Source organism: Plectropomus leopardus, chromosome 2 (assembly GCF_008729295.1).
Source record: "Plectropomus leopardus isolate mb chromosome 2, YSFRI_Pleo_2.0, whole genome shotgun sequence".
NCBI classification, from domain to species: domain Eukaryota; kingdom Metazoa; phylum Chordata; class Actinopteri; order Perciformes; family Serranidae; genus Plectropomus; species Plectropomus leopardus.
In genome coordinates this window covers 23,390,930-23,409,808 of record NC_056464.1, presented here as the reverse complement: position 1 = coordinate 23,409,808, position 18,879 = coordinate 23,390,930, and the positions used below count along the sequence as shown (strand labels likewise).

At 36.6% G+C, this 18,879-nt stretch overlaps 1 protein-coding gene across 1 annotated transcript in view; it reads left to right on the top strand.

Annotated features, from left to right (window-relative positions):
• Window positions 1-18,879, top strand: part of LOC121957044 (guanine nucleotide-binding protein G(s) subunit alpha-like) — a 44,948-nt gene that overhangs the window by 10,232 nt on the left and 15,837 nt on the right. The window contains exons 4-5 of the mRNA XM_042505551.1: window positions 416-538; window positions 10,369-10,466. Coding sequence (XP_042361485.1) covers window positions 416-538; window positions 10,369-10,466 — 221 coding nt within the window. The remainder of the gene's footprint in view (window positions 1-415; window positions 539-10,368; window positions 10,467-18,879) is intronic.

Sequence of the window (18,879 nt, the reverse complement as noted above, 5' to 3'; positions counted from 1 at the left end):
TTAAAACCTGAAGCCCCACAGTGCTGTCTTTTAGCTTCACTGCCATCATCAATTATTACTGATGTTTGCCAATAAAATAACTTTAATTATCAACCAATTTTCCAAATGCTTTGTTGTTGAATGTTGAATAATAAACTTCAATATGAACATGTAGCACATTGAAATGAAGCTCTCAATATTGTGTTGGTAAAAGGGAGATTTAAGATATAAATATTTTTTTGTTAAATTTTTGTTTTCATTTTGTCATCTGTTTTTTTCCCTTTTTTTTAAATAGTTTTTGCCATTGTTTTTGAATGTGCTCTATAAATACATTTTAATTGGATTGGATGTAAACTAAAAAGGGGTTGGCATTAATCTAGCAGTACTTTAACTGTTCTAGCTGTAACTGTTTTCTTCTTGTGTTTCCTCCATCTAGACGATTGTGTCTGCCATGACTACGCTCACACCGCCATGCCAGTTAGCCTGTCCTGCAAACCAATGCCGAATCGATTATGTCCTGAACCAAGTAAACCACCAGAAGGACTTTGAGTTTCCTTCGTAAGTTTCACGTTAACTCCGCAGGACCTATTGACTCTTTGACTTCTGCACCAGATCGTTTCCTTCTTTCAACTAGAAGTCCCATTTTATACTAATACAACATAAAAGGTACATGGTAGATTTATTTGTCATTTTTCTTAAACATGGTTTAAGAAGAAATGAAATTAAAGTTGAACCTAAATCCTGCTACATCTTTTTGACGTGGAAGGAGGAGTTTAAGGAGTCTCACAGCTTGGGGAAAGAAGCTGCTCCGTAGTCTGGTGGTTCGGCAGCAGATACTTCTCTATCTTTTCCCAGATGGCAGCAGGGTAAACAGACTGTGGCTGGGGTGGCTGCTGTGCTGGCGATATTAGTTTAATGTCATCGTGAGTCTGGTGTGATAATGAACAGATTATTTAAGTTGTGTAGTTTTAAAACAAGAATGCCCAAACTCCTCTGGTTCCATTTATGACATTTAACTGAATGTGTTTTGGTTTTTAGATTGCTGGTCGAACAAACAAAGACATTTTGAAATGCAAATGAGAGTTCTTGCAAAATTTGATATGCATCTTCATTTGCATAACGTTTTTTGATGTTTAACCCCTTGAAACCTTAACAGACATAACTCTTATTGTGCTGCATTCGGACACCTTTCACAAGTATTTAAACCTTTGACCCCTAAACAAATTGGTTTAAATTCTTTAAGAACATACGAAAAAAAGGTAATGAACAACTTGGCAAGAAATGTTGAGCAAATGCAAGATTTAGTAGATTTACAAAAAAAATTTTGAAAAGTGTAGCGGGCAAAAATCCAGAAAACTATGCTTAAAATTATCTTAATAACATATTTAGAATTATGTTATTAGAATATTATTAAATATAATTTTTAAGCTCTTTTTACCCCAGGTTATTTCCCTGTTTGTATTTTTCTTCTTTTTTTGGATTTTATTTTTCAAGTAATCTATTACTCTGTTATATTATTTCTTTTTTTTTTTTTACCATTTAATTTGCTAATTTTTGGGTCATTGCCTTCTCATGTTTTTGAAAGAAAACAAGCCAGTTTGCTTAAGTCTCAAAGGGTTAATAGACCATACGATTCATTCATGAAAATAACTGATGGATGAATTAATTATTACAATAATGGTATACTAATCGTAGTACCAACAATAATCATTGCAAATTCTAATCACAGCCTGGTTTGTCTCTGTACTCATTTCCTTGCAAGATATCTAGCCGAAACTGCGCATCAGCTTTAGTTTTTTTTTTGGTTATTTCGAGATGTTTTGTAGTGAAATTGGTCTCAACAGCTAATTATATCTGATATGAAACCTCATCAAGTATCACATCTAGCCTGCCTAACAGGTCGCCTTGCAAGGTGTGCTGTAGGTGAGAGAGGTACCTCCCACAGCGGCTTTATGAGTCCGCCCGGTATGTTTGTGCAGTGATTCAGTAATTAGCAGGTGTGTTTCCGCTGGGGAGGCTGTCAATTGAATGAGCCTCTCACCTGAGAGATCCACACCACACTATTAACACTGATTGTCTGTAATAACCCTAAATGTGTCTAGAGGGACCTGTCCTCCAGAAACACAGTGATTCCCCCCTGAGCTGCAGTCTGTGCCCGGCTGCCTCTTAGAGACTAACTGCACAGTCAAACATGGTAATAAGACCATAACCTATTGTGACGAAACTTTTCAATTGAGCCGAAAAAATCAGTCGAATAACTGATTAATTGATTGACAGAAATAAATAATTTGTGATGATTTATTGAGTCATTTTCAAGCAAAAAAAGCTAAAACGTCCCAGTTTCCAGCTTCTTAAATGTGGAGATTTGCTGCTTTTGTCTTCTTTGTATCATCGGCTACATTTACATGCTTGCTGTTCCACTGTTAATCCAAATATGACAATATTCAGAATTTTTTATTTAGCATTTTGTGATTACGACTTGCTGGTATTATTCAGGTTTTAACAGCATTCTTTGGACATGTATACAGTGCATTCAGAACATGAGTCTCAACTTTGATTTTTAACACAAATTGGACGCACGGCATCTTATAGTCAGTTCTGTGCATTTTAAACAAAGCCAATTTGCTAAAATTGTGTTAAGCTGTGGGGTAGATATGCGTGCCCAAAAGAAAAGCCCACATTTCTGTTGGGAAGAAGAAACATATTACCCTTAATCACCATGAAAGACTTGGATATCAACAGGTTGTTCAATATATGCAAATATCGCAACACCAACCTTGCGAGGGACTGAAAGAGGGAGGCTGTGTTTGGACGGTCCCACTGGTCCGCCACCCGCAAGAAACTTTTGTATGAAAAATTCCTATTTTGATGCAAAGAAGCAAAATGACAAGTGACTCCAGATGTTCTGCTTATCTATATTTGGACATGACAAACAACATGTTTGACATGTCAGTCGGAATATCCATAGCTGCATGTAAACAGGAATGTTAGTGGAATATTTATTTTCATAAGTAAACAGCTTATTAGGAATATTGTGTTTTTTGGAATATGGGAGAAAAATGAATATTTGTGCATTTAAACACAGTCATTGAAAATGTTTTATTTTGAGGTTTGCTGGTTGAACATAACAAGTCATTTGCATGCATCATGTTGTGTGCTGTTGAAAGTTGTTATGAACCAGTGAATTGTGAAAAAAATCAGCAGATTAATTGATAATGAAAAATGATCATTAGTTGCAGCTCAGTTCAAAAAATAAAATAACATTTTTGTTATATTTCTGTTAATAGATGAAAATATCGTCCAAAACCCCGATAAATCAAACTGTTGATTATTATAAATCCTAATCAAGATCAAAGGGTTTTCAAAGATAACATGTTTGATTTACTGGGAAATGTGCATAAAGTCAGGTACATCTGGATTTCTTGATTTTATCATAATGGTCTAAAAGAAGGGTGTTTGCAGTTTTAAATGTTTCACGAATTTAAGGAGTAGTCTTAACTCTTTGAAACCTGGGTCGATACTACTTTTCCTGTGCTGTGTTCAGACCCCTTTCACAAGTATTTAAACCTTTAAACCTTCAGGAAAATTGGTTTGAATTCTTTGAAAAACATAGGGAAAGGGGCAGTGAGCAATTTTTTTCAGGTAATTTCTTTTTTACCTTCGTTTTTTCACCTTTTTCGTTTTAAACTTAGTTGTAGGTAAATTTTTTTCTCCTAATTTCTTGCTAATTTTTGGGTAATTCCTCCTGAATTTGCTAATTGCTTTTTTCTCATGTTTTTGAAAGAAATCAGGTCAATTTGCGAAGGTTTTAAAGGGTAATCAATCAACGGAACAAAAATATAGAGAATAGATGTGATTTTGTCAATCTGAAAAAATATTAATTAATTAGCTTTAAAGCTTCATATTAGAATGAAATAGCTATTAGTTCAATAGCATTACAGTGGTTTTTAAAAGGGAATTGGTTACCTATAGAGGAAAAAGAACATTGTGTCCTCCCCATGTTTTTCCAGCACAGTAGCTTCGGTTTTTTAAACTGTTTCCATCGTGTGGATTTGTTTTTAGCAGCTGAGTTTCCAGTGAAGAGTGAGTGTATTTGTGTGTAAGCAAAAGGAAGTCTCCTGATATTGTCTCTGTTACTTCGTGGCAAATTTATTATGCGGGCTTATCTGAAGCTGACCCTTCCCTCAGGCTGTTAGTCAGTTGCTAGACTTCCACAAGAAGCAGCACTCACACTTTGATCTGATGCTCAGTTTTTTTCATGTAGGGAGTGTGGAGGGTTACAGTTGTTAATTTTTTTTGAAAAGAGATTTCAGCCCAGTGATCGCTGGTTACCTGAAGCAGCGTTTAATGAAGCGTCAGTTCCCAGAAGCAAGACTTTTGGCTTTGGATTCCTCTCATTGAAGTGAATTGGTGGTTGTTCAGGAAATAGAAGACAGTAGAAAACTATTTTATAGGCTCAACCTCTCCTCCAGCTGCCTCCTCCTCTCAGCCCGCTCCCCCTCGCCTGGCCTTAGGGCCTACTGGAAACCAGTTGGACTGGTTGACTCTGCCTTCAGCAGAGGAGGAAGAGAGGGAGAGAAAATAAGCCCACAAGGCCTGGATTTAATCTTGATTTCCTTTTGAGCTTCGTTTCTAATCAGTAATCCTCGTTGTTATTATTCATTTAAAAAAAAACCCTCCAAAAATAATAAAATGGATCACGCCCCTCATGCACGAAAAAAAATGTTACTGAAGTTATTTGCTCAGACCGATTGCTGCCATGCCCACCTTTCCTGAGCCTCCTTTCTCCCAGTACAGTACCATGTCAAGTCAGTTTTATTTACTGTAAATAGCTCAAAATCACAAATTTGCCTTCCATGGCTTTTCAGTTCTTACACAACATATGACAAACTCTGTTTTTAAAAATTCTTGATTTGGAGAAAATCCAATCCTGCTTTGGAAAAAGCAGAGACCTCATTAAACGCAACAACAGACATGAACGGACAGACATGAAGTCAATGCTGTATAAACAGAGACACTGAACCCACTTCATGTTGTAGTATAGTCTTGAATATAGCTTTAAATGAATGTCCCACATCTGAAACAGTTACTATGGGTGACATTTGCCCCAAAAATATTAGAAATGTCATTAAAAGTATTACAATATTTAACATTTTAACAGATGAATCCCTACATGCAATAAAAAACCTCTGATATGTCACCTGGTAGGTAACTGAGAATACTCGTTCTTCAGCCTAATTGTATAAATGCAGTTAAATTCAAAGTTAATGATATAAATCTTTAGCGTGAGTGTCTGTCTGTTTTCAGACAGGATCTCAAAGTAGGTCTACACACTCGGGTCAGTCCTATTCTTAAACTCTTCTCAGAGCTGTACTGCCACTACGAGAAGATGTTTCCTTTTTCAAACTCTCTTAATTTTACATGACGCCCTGTATATAAACTCAAAGAAAAACACTTCAAAGACAAACTGATGGAAAAGCCTGAAGTTGACCTCTGACATTTCCCTAGTTATGTCTGTTTGTCTGTGAATAGATTATGAAACTAGTGGTTCAATTATTTATTTTTTTGATAAGATAAACAAAAGTGAAAATCATAAGCAAGTTCATGGTTACATGCTCTTGTAAGAAAAGGGAAAATTCTAGGCCTTCACTTATAGGTTTAAGTTATTTGTTTGCTGTAGTTCTCTTTGTCCCTGATATATATTTAGTTTCTCTCAAATCAAAGTTCACAGCTCATCTGGACTTTTTTTATTTGACAGTTAACTACTGTGTTCATTAGCTGATCACCTGAATTCACTTTTGTATGTAAACCTTTTTTGGTTACATATTACTAGAGCTGTAAATCCCAAGATGCTGTCTGATTAACTATTCAAAAATTGAAATTGGCTTGATTCTTTCAGAAATGTGTGGTGAAGTCAAAGAGCATGTCCCCAAAATGAGCCAAGAAACTTACCTGAAAATGAAAAAGTAAAAGAAACAAACAAGAAAATGTCCTAATGAAAGATCTGAAAATAAAAGGGAATATTTATATTTTTATATATCTTACATTGTAAAATTAGAATTATAGTTTTCTGGACATTTCCCTATTACTTTGACAATTTTCTAATAATCTCTCTCTTTAAAAACTTATTTCTAGGTAATTTTCACCTTTTTCTCATTTCTTGCAATTTGTGGGACAGTTCTTTTCAAGTTGGTTATTGACATCTGGACACAGCACAAAAAGACTGAGTCGATCTAGCTTTCAAAGTGTTAATAGATAATGATCGTAAGTGTTAGTTTCAGCCCTACCTCTAAATATAACATTTTTCACAGAATGAAGTCATTTTCCTTTTTAGCAGCTATACAAAACTTTCAGAGTCTGGGCTGGGATTGTCTCCACACGGCTCTCACCTCTGACGTCACACTAATGGTGCTAATAAAGCTAACAACGCTAACAACATCCACAGTGTTGACTGGGCTAATGATGTTAACGTGAAGGAGAAACCAGAGGAGGGGCATTATGCTTCCGCAGCGAATTGCGGGCAGCAATACGATAAGAACGATAAGGCAATAAGAGGGCAAGTAGGGCACAAAGGGACAGACTCACATGCACTAATATGTAGGCACGGCTGCAAAACAAAGAACAGAGAAGCTCGGATTACAACACACTTTATTTTCTGCTCTGGAGCCCATTACTCCAATATATCTTTTCATAGCAAATAGTTTCTTGCTGCTATATGAAGCCTTTGAAACCTAGATTGACATCAGTTACTTGTGCTACGTGTGGACGGCTTTCACAAGTGTTTTGACCTTTGAAGTCTGAACAAATTAGTTTTATTGAATTTGAAAACATAGCCAAAAAGTTGAAAGAAATCAGGAAAAGCTGGCAAGAAAATGAACTAAAATTAATTTTTAAAAAAGACACAAGAGAGAAAGAGAAATATTGGAAAATAATTTATAGAAAATAATTATTTAATTACGTTTACACTTATAGCATTTTTACTTTTTTTTTATTTGACAATTTTTTTCTTTTTTGTGTGCTAATTTTCAGGTCATTTTCTTGTAACTTAAATTATTCCTTGCTAATTTTAAAGAGATTACACTGATTTGCTCAGATTTCAAGGGTCGCATATGTAAAACTTTTAAGTTTGTTTTTTTCAGGATAATTTTTTTTTTAGTCTGTAAATTAAACCAGAAACATTTGTCCGAATGGCCCCTTTTGAGACTTTGTAGTTTAACTAAAATATGACTTAAAAGTAAAAAATTAAATGACAGAAAGGGAAAACAAAGAGAACATAAATGCCATAATACTCAGTTTACCCCTTGTTTTTACTCCATTTTTAGGGTGCAAATTAAGGTGTTTAATAGTATCAGTGATAATCATTTTGTTGTAAGAAAAGATAACTGACAGACAATCTTGCTAGTTTTAAACGACCTTGTCCTATGTATCCATTAGTAACATGGTGGTCACTGCAAAACCTGCCTCCTCTCAGCTACATCAAGTAATTTTAAGGGTGTACAGTAAAAGTCTTTGGCTCATAATGGCTTATTTGTGCTTGACCGTGTTGTATGTGACCCACTGCAGATCGTGGTGAAGAGATAGGCCCCTGTGTAGTGACAGCCAAGCCTTGTGTCCGTACAAAGCTCTCCGTTTCTTCATGAACTCGGTGAACTGTTCTGTTTCCTGCCTCTGTCAGAGCCCGCTCATCTGCTGCTCCTCTCTGAGCCGGCCTTCAAATCCAAACTAAGCCAGAGAGTATCGCAGCCTCCCTCTATCTGTCCTTAAACGTTTTCACCCATCGAGACTTGGACGGGAAATACTGTCTCATGCCAAGGACACAAAAATAATCCAAAGATACCAACCAGCACCAACTTTTTCCTATATTATCATCCACCAGTTGTGTTGTTTTATGCATTTAGAATAATTCATGTCTCATTATGAGCCATTGTTTCTGTCCTCATGTCTTTTGCTCTCTTTAATGCTGTAACGAATTAATATTTTCCATATTGATTCACCAGTTCATTGTTTTCGTGATAAATATTTTCTCCATGAAATATCAGAAAATAGTGAAAAACTCGTGTTTTAAATTCTCACAGCCCAAGGTGATGTACTCTATGAGTTTTTTTTCTCTGACCAACAAAACATAAGCCAAAGATTTTCAGTTTACTGTCACGTAAGACAAATAAAGGCATCAAATCTTGACATTTCAGACACTGGAACCAGAAGTTGTTTGGCATTTTTGCATAACAATTGACTAAAATGATTATTCAGTTTATTAACAAATAGTTGCTGATTTATTTTCGTCGACAAAATGATACTCAAGTACTATTAAGACTTTGCTTAAATATTGTCTCTCAATAAATACTTGAATAAGAGTAAAACAAGAAATCTTGTGAAAAACAACCCCCCCCCCCCCCAAAAAAAAAACACACATTGGAATAGTGAGTAACTTCATTAGATGCAATTTACTACATGAAGGTATTACATTTAAACAGGTCCTTAACTAAGTCAGAATTATGGGTGTTTTTTTTTTTGTTTTTTACAATTGTGAGATTCTAAGACATTTAACCCTTTAAAACCTGGATCAACATACATTTTCCTGTGCTTTTTTCAGATGCTTTTCACAGCATTTAAACCTTTGAAACCTGACCAAATTTGTTTGATTTCTTCAGAAAAAAAAAAAAGAAAAAAGTTGAAATTTAGAAAATTCTCAAAACACAAGGGAAAACGTCAAGTTCTAATTATAGGCTATAATAATACATTTTTCATACTTCTTGTATCTTTTTAGAAATATCATGCAAATTTTTGGTCCATCTCTTAAGTTGCTTATTACCTTTTCCCCATACTACTGAAAGAAATTAAACCAGTTTACTCAGGTTTCTAAGGGTAAATAATAAAATTTATTTTTTTTTTTCTAGGTTACATCAATTAACTTTGACAGCTTACAGTTAAATCAGTCGTCACATCATGCAAAGATGACAAAAAGTGTGTTGTTTAGCGCTGCTTAATCTCCAAAAACAAAAAAAACAAAATCTCGTGTCACTGGCAAAGCAGAGTGTTGCTTCTGGGACACTTGAGTGCATCTGGTGGAATAACAAGCATTGTTTTAGGTTACCACGATCAGCTCTGGTGGCCACGATGTTGCAGCTGCACCCGTTGAACCCAGAACCCTTGCAGGAGAGGCTTGTACACAGTCTGCAGCTCGTGTGTGTCTCAGTGTCGTAAACACGAACAGCTGTCTCATCTGTGGTGCTTTCGGAAGGCTAGCTTATCGCTGTCAGTCGGAGAGTTGCGAGCATGCGTGTGAGCTCAGCTGAATATAAAAATTATTTAAATCTAAATCTTTCAGTAAAAGAGAAGCGTTTCGCTTGAAGTAACAGTAGAAATACATTTTATTTATCGCACATGCACTCTAGTAAGAGTAAAATGCATTCTGCTACCCTTAGAAGTAAAATTTATTTTAAAAAATGCTAAAGTACATGTAACAGAATAAATGTAATGAGTTACTACCCACTGTATCGTAAAAGAAATGAACCCATTAAAATTTGGTTCAACATCACTAGTGCTGAATTCAGCTGTCACAGCCATTTAACCCTTTGAAGCCTGAGCAAATCAGTTTGATTTATGTTAAAAACATTGGGAAAAGGCATTTTAAGAAATTAGTAAAAAGTGATGATGAAAATGGCCTAAAAATTAGAGGGAGAATTATTAGAAAATAATCAAAGACAAAGGAAAAAATTTCAGAAATATACACTTAAAATCATTATAAAAATATATTTTAAATGAGCTCACAGAAAAAATAGATTTATTTTATAAAGATTTAGATAGGTTTTTTTTATTTTGTTTGGATCATTTTCTTTCTGTGTTGTTCTGTGTGTTTTGGTTTTTTACTTAAAGGGAGTTTTTGTATCTAAGTTCTTGTTGTGTTTTTGGCCATGTGTTATTAAGTTGTACATTTCATTCTCCCATGTTTTGAAAGAAATCAAACAATTTTCTTTAGGTTTCAAAGGATTAGAAAGATTTGCGTCTTCTCGCTCGCCACTTAAGTCAAGTTGCTTGTTCATCAGTAAACATTGTGTAAATAAGCAACCTGCTCTTGAACAATTTACATACACTTTGCCAAGCGCTTCATATTTATGTGAATCTGTCACTTTTGAGGACAGGGATGGAGGGTGAACTTTGTGTTGTGTTCAGTGGGTCTTCACTGTAAAAGCTCTTCTTCTTTTCTGCCTGGAAAACCCAGAATAATATTAAAGATAAGAAATAAGATTATTATTTACTCATGCACACATTCTTCCTTTAGCTCTTTTTTTGTGATATCATATCCTTCTTTCAGGGAAAGAGAGCCTGACTCGCAGTTATTTCTAGTTGTGGCATGCCGTTGATCCAGACCCCTCTTTCTCTTTCCAGGAGTTTTATGACCATGCAAAGATCCTCTGGCAGGACGAGGGTGTGCGGGCCTGCTGGGAAAGGTCCAATGAATATCAACTCATTGACTGCGCACAGTAGTAAGTCTTTTTTTAATTGTATTCCTCTTTCCCTTAGTTACACCACCACACATACACTTGCAATCAAACATACCTATATTTCTAAGTGAAGGTAGACAAGAGACATGTTTTCTTTTTCTCTCTGCGACTCGGTAGTTCACACATATGTATTTACTGTCACTCTGGGGAGTTTGGTCATCGTGTGTGACTACTGGGGGTGCAGAGTGTTCAAGGTTCATGGGGTGACAATGAATGCTGCTCTACCTACACAGAGTGTCTGTTCCAACTTGTGTGCAGTGCGTTACAGCATAGAGAATAATGGAGTAATTTAGGAGCAGCAGAGCCGTGCACCCCTAAACAACACCAATACGCGGCAGACTTACAGCATAGTTTAATACCCGACTGTTTTGGTGCAGACATTTACCCACCAGTGTGGCAGATGGAATTCTAAGATTTACTTGCTAAATGAAAAATCTACCCACATTTGGCGCTTGGTGGGTGTTAAATTTGGACCCTGTCCATAGGGGAGGGAAATTTGATTTTCCTAAACCAGTCAATAGAGGCTTCATATCCACCTAAATCTAACTTAAATCCAAACTGATGCATAGCCATGTCAACATACCTGTTTCGCCCCGGTTTTACAAGTGGAGAGCAGCAAAATAAAATCAAAATATGATGCCAGGTGATAATGAAGAGACATGCTCATTTAAGAAAGCAATGTTTGACAACACTTGTCAACGGCATTACTTCTGCTTGTGGTGCTGATTGGCCTGTTTTTGTTTTTTTTTTTAAATTTCAACCAAGAAACTGCTGATTCATGTCACAATGCCAGACAAATCAGTCAGTTTGGTGGACCTGACAGATTCCAAGGTCTGGACTAGAAATTCAAGCACCATTGTAGGAAAGTGAATATTCTGTGAAAATGAATAGACAGCTATGGGGGGTTCATTCACTTCAAAGGAGGAGAGACATTCGTCATTAGGCTAGCTGAGGTAATGCCAGATCAGCTACCAGCAAGCATTAACTATAATCATCTCAGCGTCTCCATTCATAATAACAACAAAACATATATCACAGATTACAAGGATGAGCCCAATTGGATCCTAGATGTCCTCCTTGATAGCATTTTTATGAAGATTGTTTTTATTTATTTATTTATTTTTTAATCGAACAGGAGTGCATTTTTTTAAAACCGTAATGATCTGACATGTAATGTGTGGCCCTTAACAGTTAAAAAAGAGTTGAAAAAGATTTCTGATTTCTTTTGCCAGTCAGTGTTTTAGTCATTCATCAAATCTGATCTGTACAATCATTTGTCATTGTTGTTATAGATGGGTTGTTTGTATTTATTGTTGGACAGTGTTTGATTTTTGGTGTTTGAGTGCGGATCGTCCTGCTATGCCATCCACAGTTGCAAAGTTGCACTATTTTGTGTTAGCAAATAAACAGAATTTTTTATTTTATTGCAGTCTAGTTAGCAGTCTTACTCTGACCTGGAAGTGTGTGTGTGTGTGTCTGTGTGTCTGTGTGTGTGTGTGTCTTTGGTTGATGACAGTGACTGAATACTGTATGTGCTAGTGCATCAACTTATTTGAGATAGCTGGGTTTTTTTTGTTTTGTTTTTTTGTTCATGTAACTTTATGCAGTGGTAGAAAGAATATTCCTTAAAGTAAAATTAACTGAGAATACATGAATATTAACAACAAACTTTATAAAGAATCAAAAGTAGAGATACTTAGCATTCAGAAAAGAATCCCTTTGATACTGATCAATTTCTATGTAACATTCAAGTGTTATAGCTGGTTGAGGTGGAGCTTGTTTTATCTACTTTATGTAAAGGTAGAAAGTTTATTCCAGTGGTTCCCAACCTAGGGGTCAGGCCCCTCTGAAGGGTTACGAGATAAAACTGGACAGTTGTGAGGTGATTAATGAGGGGTGGAAAAAGCTCTGCCACACAAATTTGTTTTCTTGTTTTGGAGTTTTCACCAGTATTTTATTTTTTGGTGGAATAAATTGAAATCATCTGAGAAGTTCAGCGGGAAAATCACTCTTCAGTGAACCTGCTAACCAACATATAAGTCCCATTCCCATTGGGAATCTTAGAAACGCCCTTAAATCTGAGAAACGTCAGAATCGTCCTAAAGTCTGAAAAAATTCCTAAAATCTTAGAAATGTCCTAAAATCCAAGAAACATCCTTAAAATCTGAAAAAGCCCTAAAATCCAAGAAATGTCCAAAAATCAGAGAAACATGCTAGAATCTAGAAAGGTGCAAAAATTCTGTAAATGTCCTAAAATCAAAGAAACACACATAGGGCTGCTGCAACTGGCCCCTGGCCTCCTGTAATTTTGCAAAAGTGGCCCCCAAACAAATCAGAGTGAGTATCTCTGCTGTAGAGGTACAATGATCATGACAGGCTTCCTGGTAAGAAGAGTGACTGTGGACAGAGAGAGCTGGGAGCTAACGGAGACACAGAGGGATTGAAAAAGAGACACTTTGAAATAGAAAGAGAGGGCTTCCCTGCATTGCGGGACCTTTCCTCTCCTCTCCTCTCCTCTCCTCTCCTCTCCTCTCTCCTCCTCTCCTCTCTCCTCCTCTCTCCTCTCTCCCACACCCAGCAGCCCCAGTGTTATGGATCAGATGCTGGGCTGGGTGGCCAGACCGGAAGTGCTCCCCTCCCCCCTCTGTGTGCTTATGTAAACGGAGAAGCAGAGAAAGAGAGAGGGGAGAGCTATTTTTAACCCAGGCAGGCTGCAGAAGGAGAAAGAATGAGCGAGTGTGTTAGGAGGGAGACAACTTCAGCATTATTGATGAAGGTTGTTAGCATTAAATGAAAATGTCAACCCTGGATCAGCACGGGAAAAGTCAGGGCCACCCTATTCACCCCCTCCTCTCCCTGTTTGAAAAAAAAATCTAATTCATGCCATGATAAAAATAAAAAAGGGAAGAAGAAGTTGATGGGGCGGCGAGGCTTTGTTGTCTCTATCTGATGAGAAGGAAGTCACTGAAGCTTCCCTGACTGTTTTTGCTCCGTCATGCTCCTCTATAATGTTTTTCTGTTGTTTTTTTGTTAGCACTTCCTGTCACTTTGTACAGTCACACACTTTGTTTGCTAGGATGTTGTTGTCCTTGATTACATATGGATGTGTTGTGTTTGGTTGACCGTAGGCAATTCACATATGAGGTCCAAACAGCGTGACTGTGTCTGCTAACAGGACCAAGGAGAGAGGGTTTGTTTAGTCGCAGAAGGTTTCTGTTGTTGCGTCCATATTGAGATGATAGAGCTGTAATCTAGTTCCTGAAATATTAAGGAACTTTAATTTGATCCTAAATCAAGTATTAGATTCTGAGAAAAAAGGTTTTCTTTTTTTTTCGAATTAAGGCATAATTAAAATAATTATAACACTTACGCCTTTTAAATTAAAGTCTCACAAACTTCTATTTTTGTCATTTTAATGTGTTTAGATATAGATAATCCTTTTCTCAGTTATTAAATGCACCACTAAATAACTGTTAAAAACAAAGATACTGAAGAGCCATTTTATGGGTCACGTAATGCAGTGGAGTAATATCGAGAGAAATATCTGTGATTTATATATAGTTGTTAGTAGGGTTGGGTATTGTTTGGGTTTTTTACGATGCCAGTGCTAAAACAATACTTTTAAAATGGTACCGGTGTCTAAACAGTGCCTGAAGCGGTACTTTTTAAAAAGATGAAATAAAAGCACAGAACTGTTAATCAAACTAAAGCATGGCTTTCTTATTGCAAAGGCAAAGTTAAACACAAAGTATACTTAACAGTATACTTAAATATATAAATATGGATAAATACAAATCACTATTAACAAATTCACCTTATAAATTAAAACGAACCCAACTATAAAAATGTAACACTCAATAACAATTACAGGAGTGCTGACGGCAAAATAAGTTTTGATTTGGGATCTGTAATTGCTCAGCAGACAGACATGTCTCTATTATCTGTCTCGGAGTGGCTGAGACTGTCACTACAATGAGAACAGTCGGTCCACCTTAAGGGAGCCTGAGAGGCTAACTTAGCTGGCTAACTTCGAGCTAACCCCCTTCACTTTAATCAGCAGGTGACAAGCAATGCATGGGAGCTTGGCTCTAGTCTTGAGGGGTTGTAGCAGTTATTCACTGACAAACAGCTTAACTGTTCACACATTGCGCTGCTACACTTAACTTTATACTCTTTGCTCCGCTCGCTGCAGCCTTCTCTATCACTGGCACGCACATATGCTGGCCTGCTCTATCTTTCTTGCTCACACTCGTTCTCTGTCTCACTTCTCCCACAATCTGGCACCGAAATGAGGCACCAGAGTCTACGCTATGATTCGGTCTGGTAGGTACTGGTCCTATAGGGTTTCGGTACCCAACCCCAGTTGTTAGTGATTTTCAACTTTGTAGATAATCAATTGAACAAGTGTTGAATACATTTTTTCCCCTGGAAATATCATATGATATCCTATCATAAATAAAATTTACAGATGATTTTGATAACTGATAAATTGCAGGGTTCCCACTGTCATGAAAAACCAGGAAAAGTCATGGAATTAGTAAAAATCATTAAAAGTTTTGGAAAAGTTACATAACTTGTAGTGTGTAATGAAATTGATTTTTACAGTAACTCTCTGTACATCCATGTAATGTAACGGCAAATTTATTTTCACCAAGTTAGCTGTTGACATACTGTAGCAATAATATGCATTGACCTAGGGCTGCAAGATATGTTGTTTCAGCACTGACATTGAAATGTACAATAGCTGCATCTTCCCCTTTAGGACAGGTTATGTGTATATGTGACGAAGTGTGGCAGTGTTCATTATGGAAAGCAAGATTCTCTTGAGAGAGAGAGAGAGTGTGTGTGTGTGTGTGTGTGCGCGCGTGTGTGTCCACGCGCACAAGGCTGCAAACACAGTGAAGCATATGCTTTTCGGAAATTTTATTATTTGTCCGTGAAAAGTCATGAAAAAGTTTTGAAATGTTGTCCATGAAAATGTGTGAGAACCCTGAAATTGTTTAAATACTGTTTTCCAGCACAAATGCAAAACAGTCCCCTGTTAGAACTTCATTGTTGTCACTGTGAAGTTGCCCGGCAACCATCTATAGTGAATGGTTTAACGTACATGGTATAAGTGCATTTATAGGGCGTGTCCAACCACTTTTGCTGATTAAATAGCGCATTGTCTGGGTGCAAAGTAAGGTGCAAGGCCCAAAAAGGTTATATTAAGTCTCTTATTAATCATATCTGTGATATCTTCTTGAAAATCCAGGGAACACACTGTACATTGAATATGCAATATATACATATGACAATCAGAGGAGCTCTATATGATATTCAAAACATCAATACAGCAGCAAACCATTGCTATGTAAAGATAGTGGAGTAATGGTGTCCTCAATGGAGAACAAAGTCATGCTGCCTTTGTATGTGCTGTAATCTGAGCTTCTCTGTTCCTTGTTGTGGTAGACAGTCCAGTTGTACGTGCATATTAGCGCATGTGAAACCTGTATGTGTGTATCCCACTGGCTAGCTTATCGTCCTCGCTCTGTATTGCGCTCATACAGTGTTTACTGCTGATATCCGGTGGCATCATTGTGGCAGCATAACGCCCACTGTGTGATTCCCTCCAGTAACACAGTTAACTCTGTCAGAACTGTAGCCTGTTAGCACTCTTCACACGGTTAGCACTGTTAGCTGCTAGTCACTGGCTCAGCCACCTCCATGTTGAGAGCCGTGTGCAGACAACCTCAGAATCACAGATATGCTTTGAATATCTTATAGAGCTCCTTGAAGGTGCCAGAGCAGTTTATTATTTTATTTGTTTGCATAAAGAAAGACTTCTCGCCACAACTTGGTAGCTTCTCTGGCCTGTTTGTAACAGATGTAGATTTTAAGTGAGATTCAGTAACTTTTGTTGTCTCACTGAATATCATAATACTCTATTTTCCAACCCTACTACTGATTAATCAAAAAGTAGCTTATCAACCAATCAGGGCAAACATTCATTGGTTTCAGCTCTCAAATGTGATAATTTGATCTTGATTGTACTTTTTAGGCCTTATACCAAGTTTTTATTAACCCTTTGAAACCTGGATTGAAATATGTAAAAGGTGATGAGAAAATTATCTAAAACTTTCTAAAAAATGGTTTTTGTTTTTTTCTTCTTTTTTTGTGCTTTCAGGTGATTTTTTTAAACTTTTTTTTTACTATTGTTTTGCTAATTTTCGGCCATGTCTTGTTGAGTTTCTTTTTACCTTCCCTCCATGTGTTTGAAAGAAGTCAAACCAATAGAGTGGTGAAGTACTCCTAAAATGCAGAAGTCTGTTAGCCTCTTAGCACTCCCGGTTCCCTCGTCCAAAAGTCTATGGGTTTTTTGAATGGGTTTTTGATAAAATGCCCTAAATAAGGTCTGTGGTTAACACAGGCTAAAGATATTTAGATGTTTTGTTCTGCAACATAAAATACGTCCGCTTAAACCTGATTTTTGAACTTTTAAGGTATTACTCGTCTTAAAAAAGGTGGTTGCTAACAAGTGGCTCAGCGGGACTACAGTGTTTGTTGGGGACGTTAGGAGTCATCACATTGGACACAGAAGCTCCCACTCGTCCGCCGTTACAGCTTTGTAGACTCGTACTCAAACACTACAAAAGTGGTGTTCATCTGTGAAGATTATCACACTGAACTAAACGTGTAAGGATCATAAACTTGTGTTTATGAAAATCCCATTCATTCACGTCATCCCTTCACCACTCTATTTGCTCAGTTTTTAAAGGGTTAAAGGCTTCAAGCCAAATTTGTCAAAATCAATAGATCAATAAATGGAAAGAACATTAGGCGGAATTCTCCTCAAACAGATGTTAAGACAAAAACTGATAATTCTGTAACGTCTCCATACATTCAGCATCTGTGTGGATCAGATACCAGCCGGTGTTTATTATCTGTCGATTCTCAGAAATCTTGTCCCAGGGACAGTGTGCTGGAGTCCCCCTGATTTACTTCTCTGACATCCTCCCTCCTCTGTCCCCCCTCCTCTCTGTTCCTCTTTGTGATGTGTAGTTGTGTTTCTGCAGGGACAGAAAATGGTTCAGATTGAGTCTCTGACTCATCGCGAGGATGTAGGGAGTGAGGGGGAGAATATCAGGGATGGGCAAAGACACACTGATTTTTTTTTGGGCTGTAGCTGAAGTACTTGAGCGTGGTGTGATTCTGAATATGTTTAGACGTGTTTAAAGCAGCAGATGTTGAACATGCTCTCGCTGTGCTGATGTGTAGCAATTTTAAAGTCTCAGAGCTGCTGCAATCCCAGTGTATTGTGATTTTCTGAATGCTGTGTGTGTATTCAGTGATTGTGCCACTCCCCAGTGTTTGACAGGCCAGTGTTCCCAGTACAAACTTTACTCTTTTCTGTTCTTTCTTTATTTGGCTCTTTCATAAACACTATTTTCCTATTTCTCTTTCTTTTATTATTTAGTTTTTCTGTCTTTCTTACCTTTATTTTCTTTGGTCTTGTTTTTTTTGTCTTTTATTTATCTATTTATTTCTTACTTTTATTTAATTTCTTTTTTTAACTCCTGTGGTTTCTTTTGGTCTTACGTTCTACTTTCTGCTTTTCCATCTTCATGTGTCTCTATTTTATTATGTTTTTCTGTCCTTCTTATCTTTTTTTTTCTTTTTCTTTTTTGGTCATATTATTCCCTTATTTTTTGTCTTTCCATCTTTTTGTCAGTTTCTGTGTTTCTTACCTATAATTCGTTTGGTCTCCTTTTTTTTTCTCTTGGTATTATGTTTTCTCCCTGGTTTTAGCTCTCCTCTTTTTGTCTCTCTTTTATTCAGTTTTTTTCTCTCCCCCCGCCCCGTTTGTTAATTGCATTTCTTGTATTTCTTCTGCTTTTATTTTCTTCTCTTACTTTTTTTCTTTACATCTCTTTATGTCTCTCTTTTTTCAGTTTTTCAATCGTCTTTTACCTTTATTTTCTTTGGTCATGTTTATTTTCCTTTTGTTTCTTTTTGTCTCATATGTTCTTCCCTGACTACAGGGTGACTTTTTTTTTAATTCAGGTGCTCTGTCTTTCTACCTTTATTTTTGGTCTTGTTTTTTCTTTCTTTTAATATTATGTTTAGTTTGCTTTATGTCTTTCTTTTGCATCTCTCTTTTATTCCGTTTTTCTGTCATTCCTCCCTGTGTTTTCTTTGCTTTTGTGTTTTTTTCCCTCTTTGTTAATTGTTTTTTGTTGCTTTTCTTACTTTTGGTCTTACGTTCTTCCCTTACTTTTTCTCTCTGTCTCTTTGTGTATCTCTGTTTTAGTCAGTTTTTTTCTGACTTTCTGTTCTTGTAATTTTTTGTTAGTTTTCAACTAACTATTATTCATTTTTTTTCTTTTTTAAAGATTATGTTCTTTTATTCTTTGCC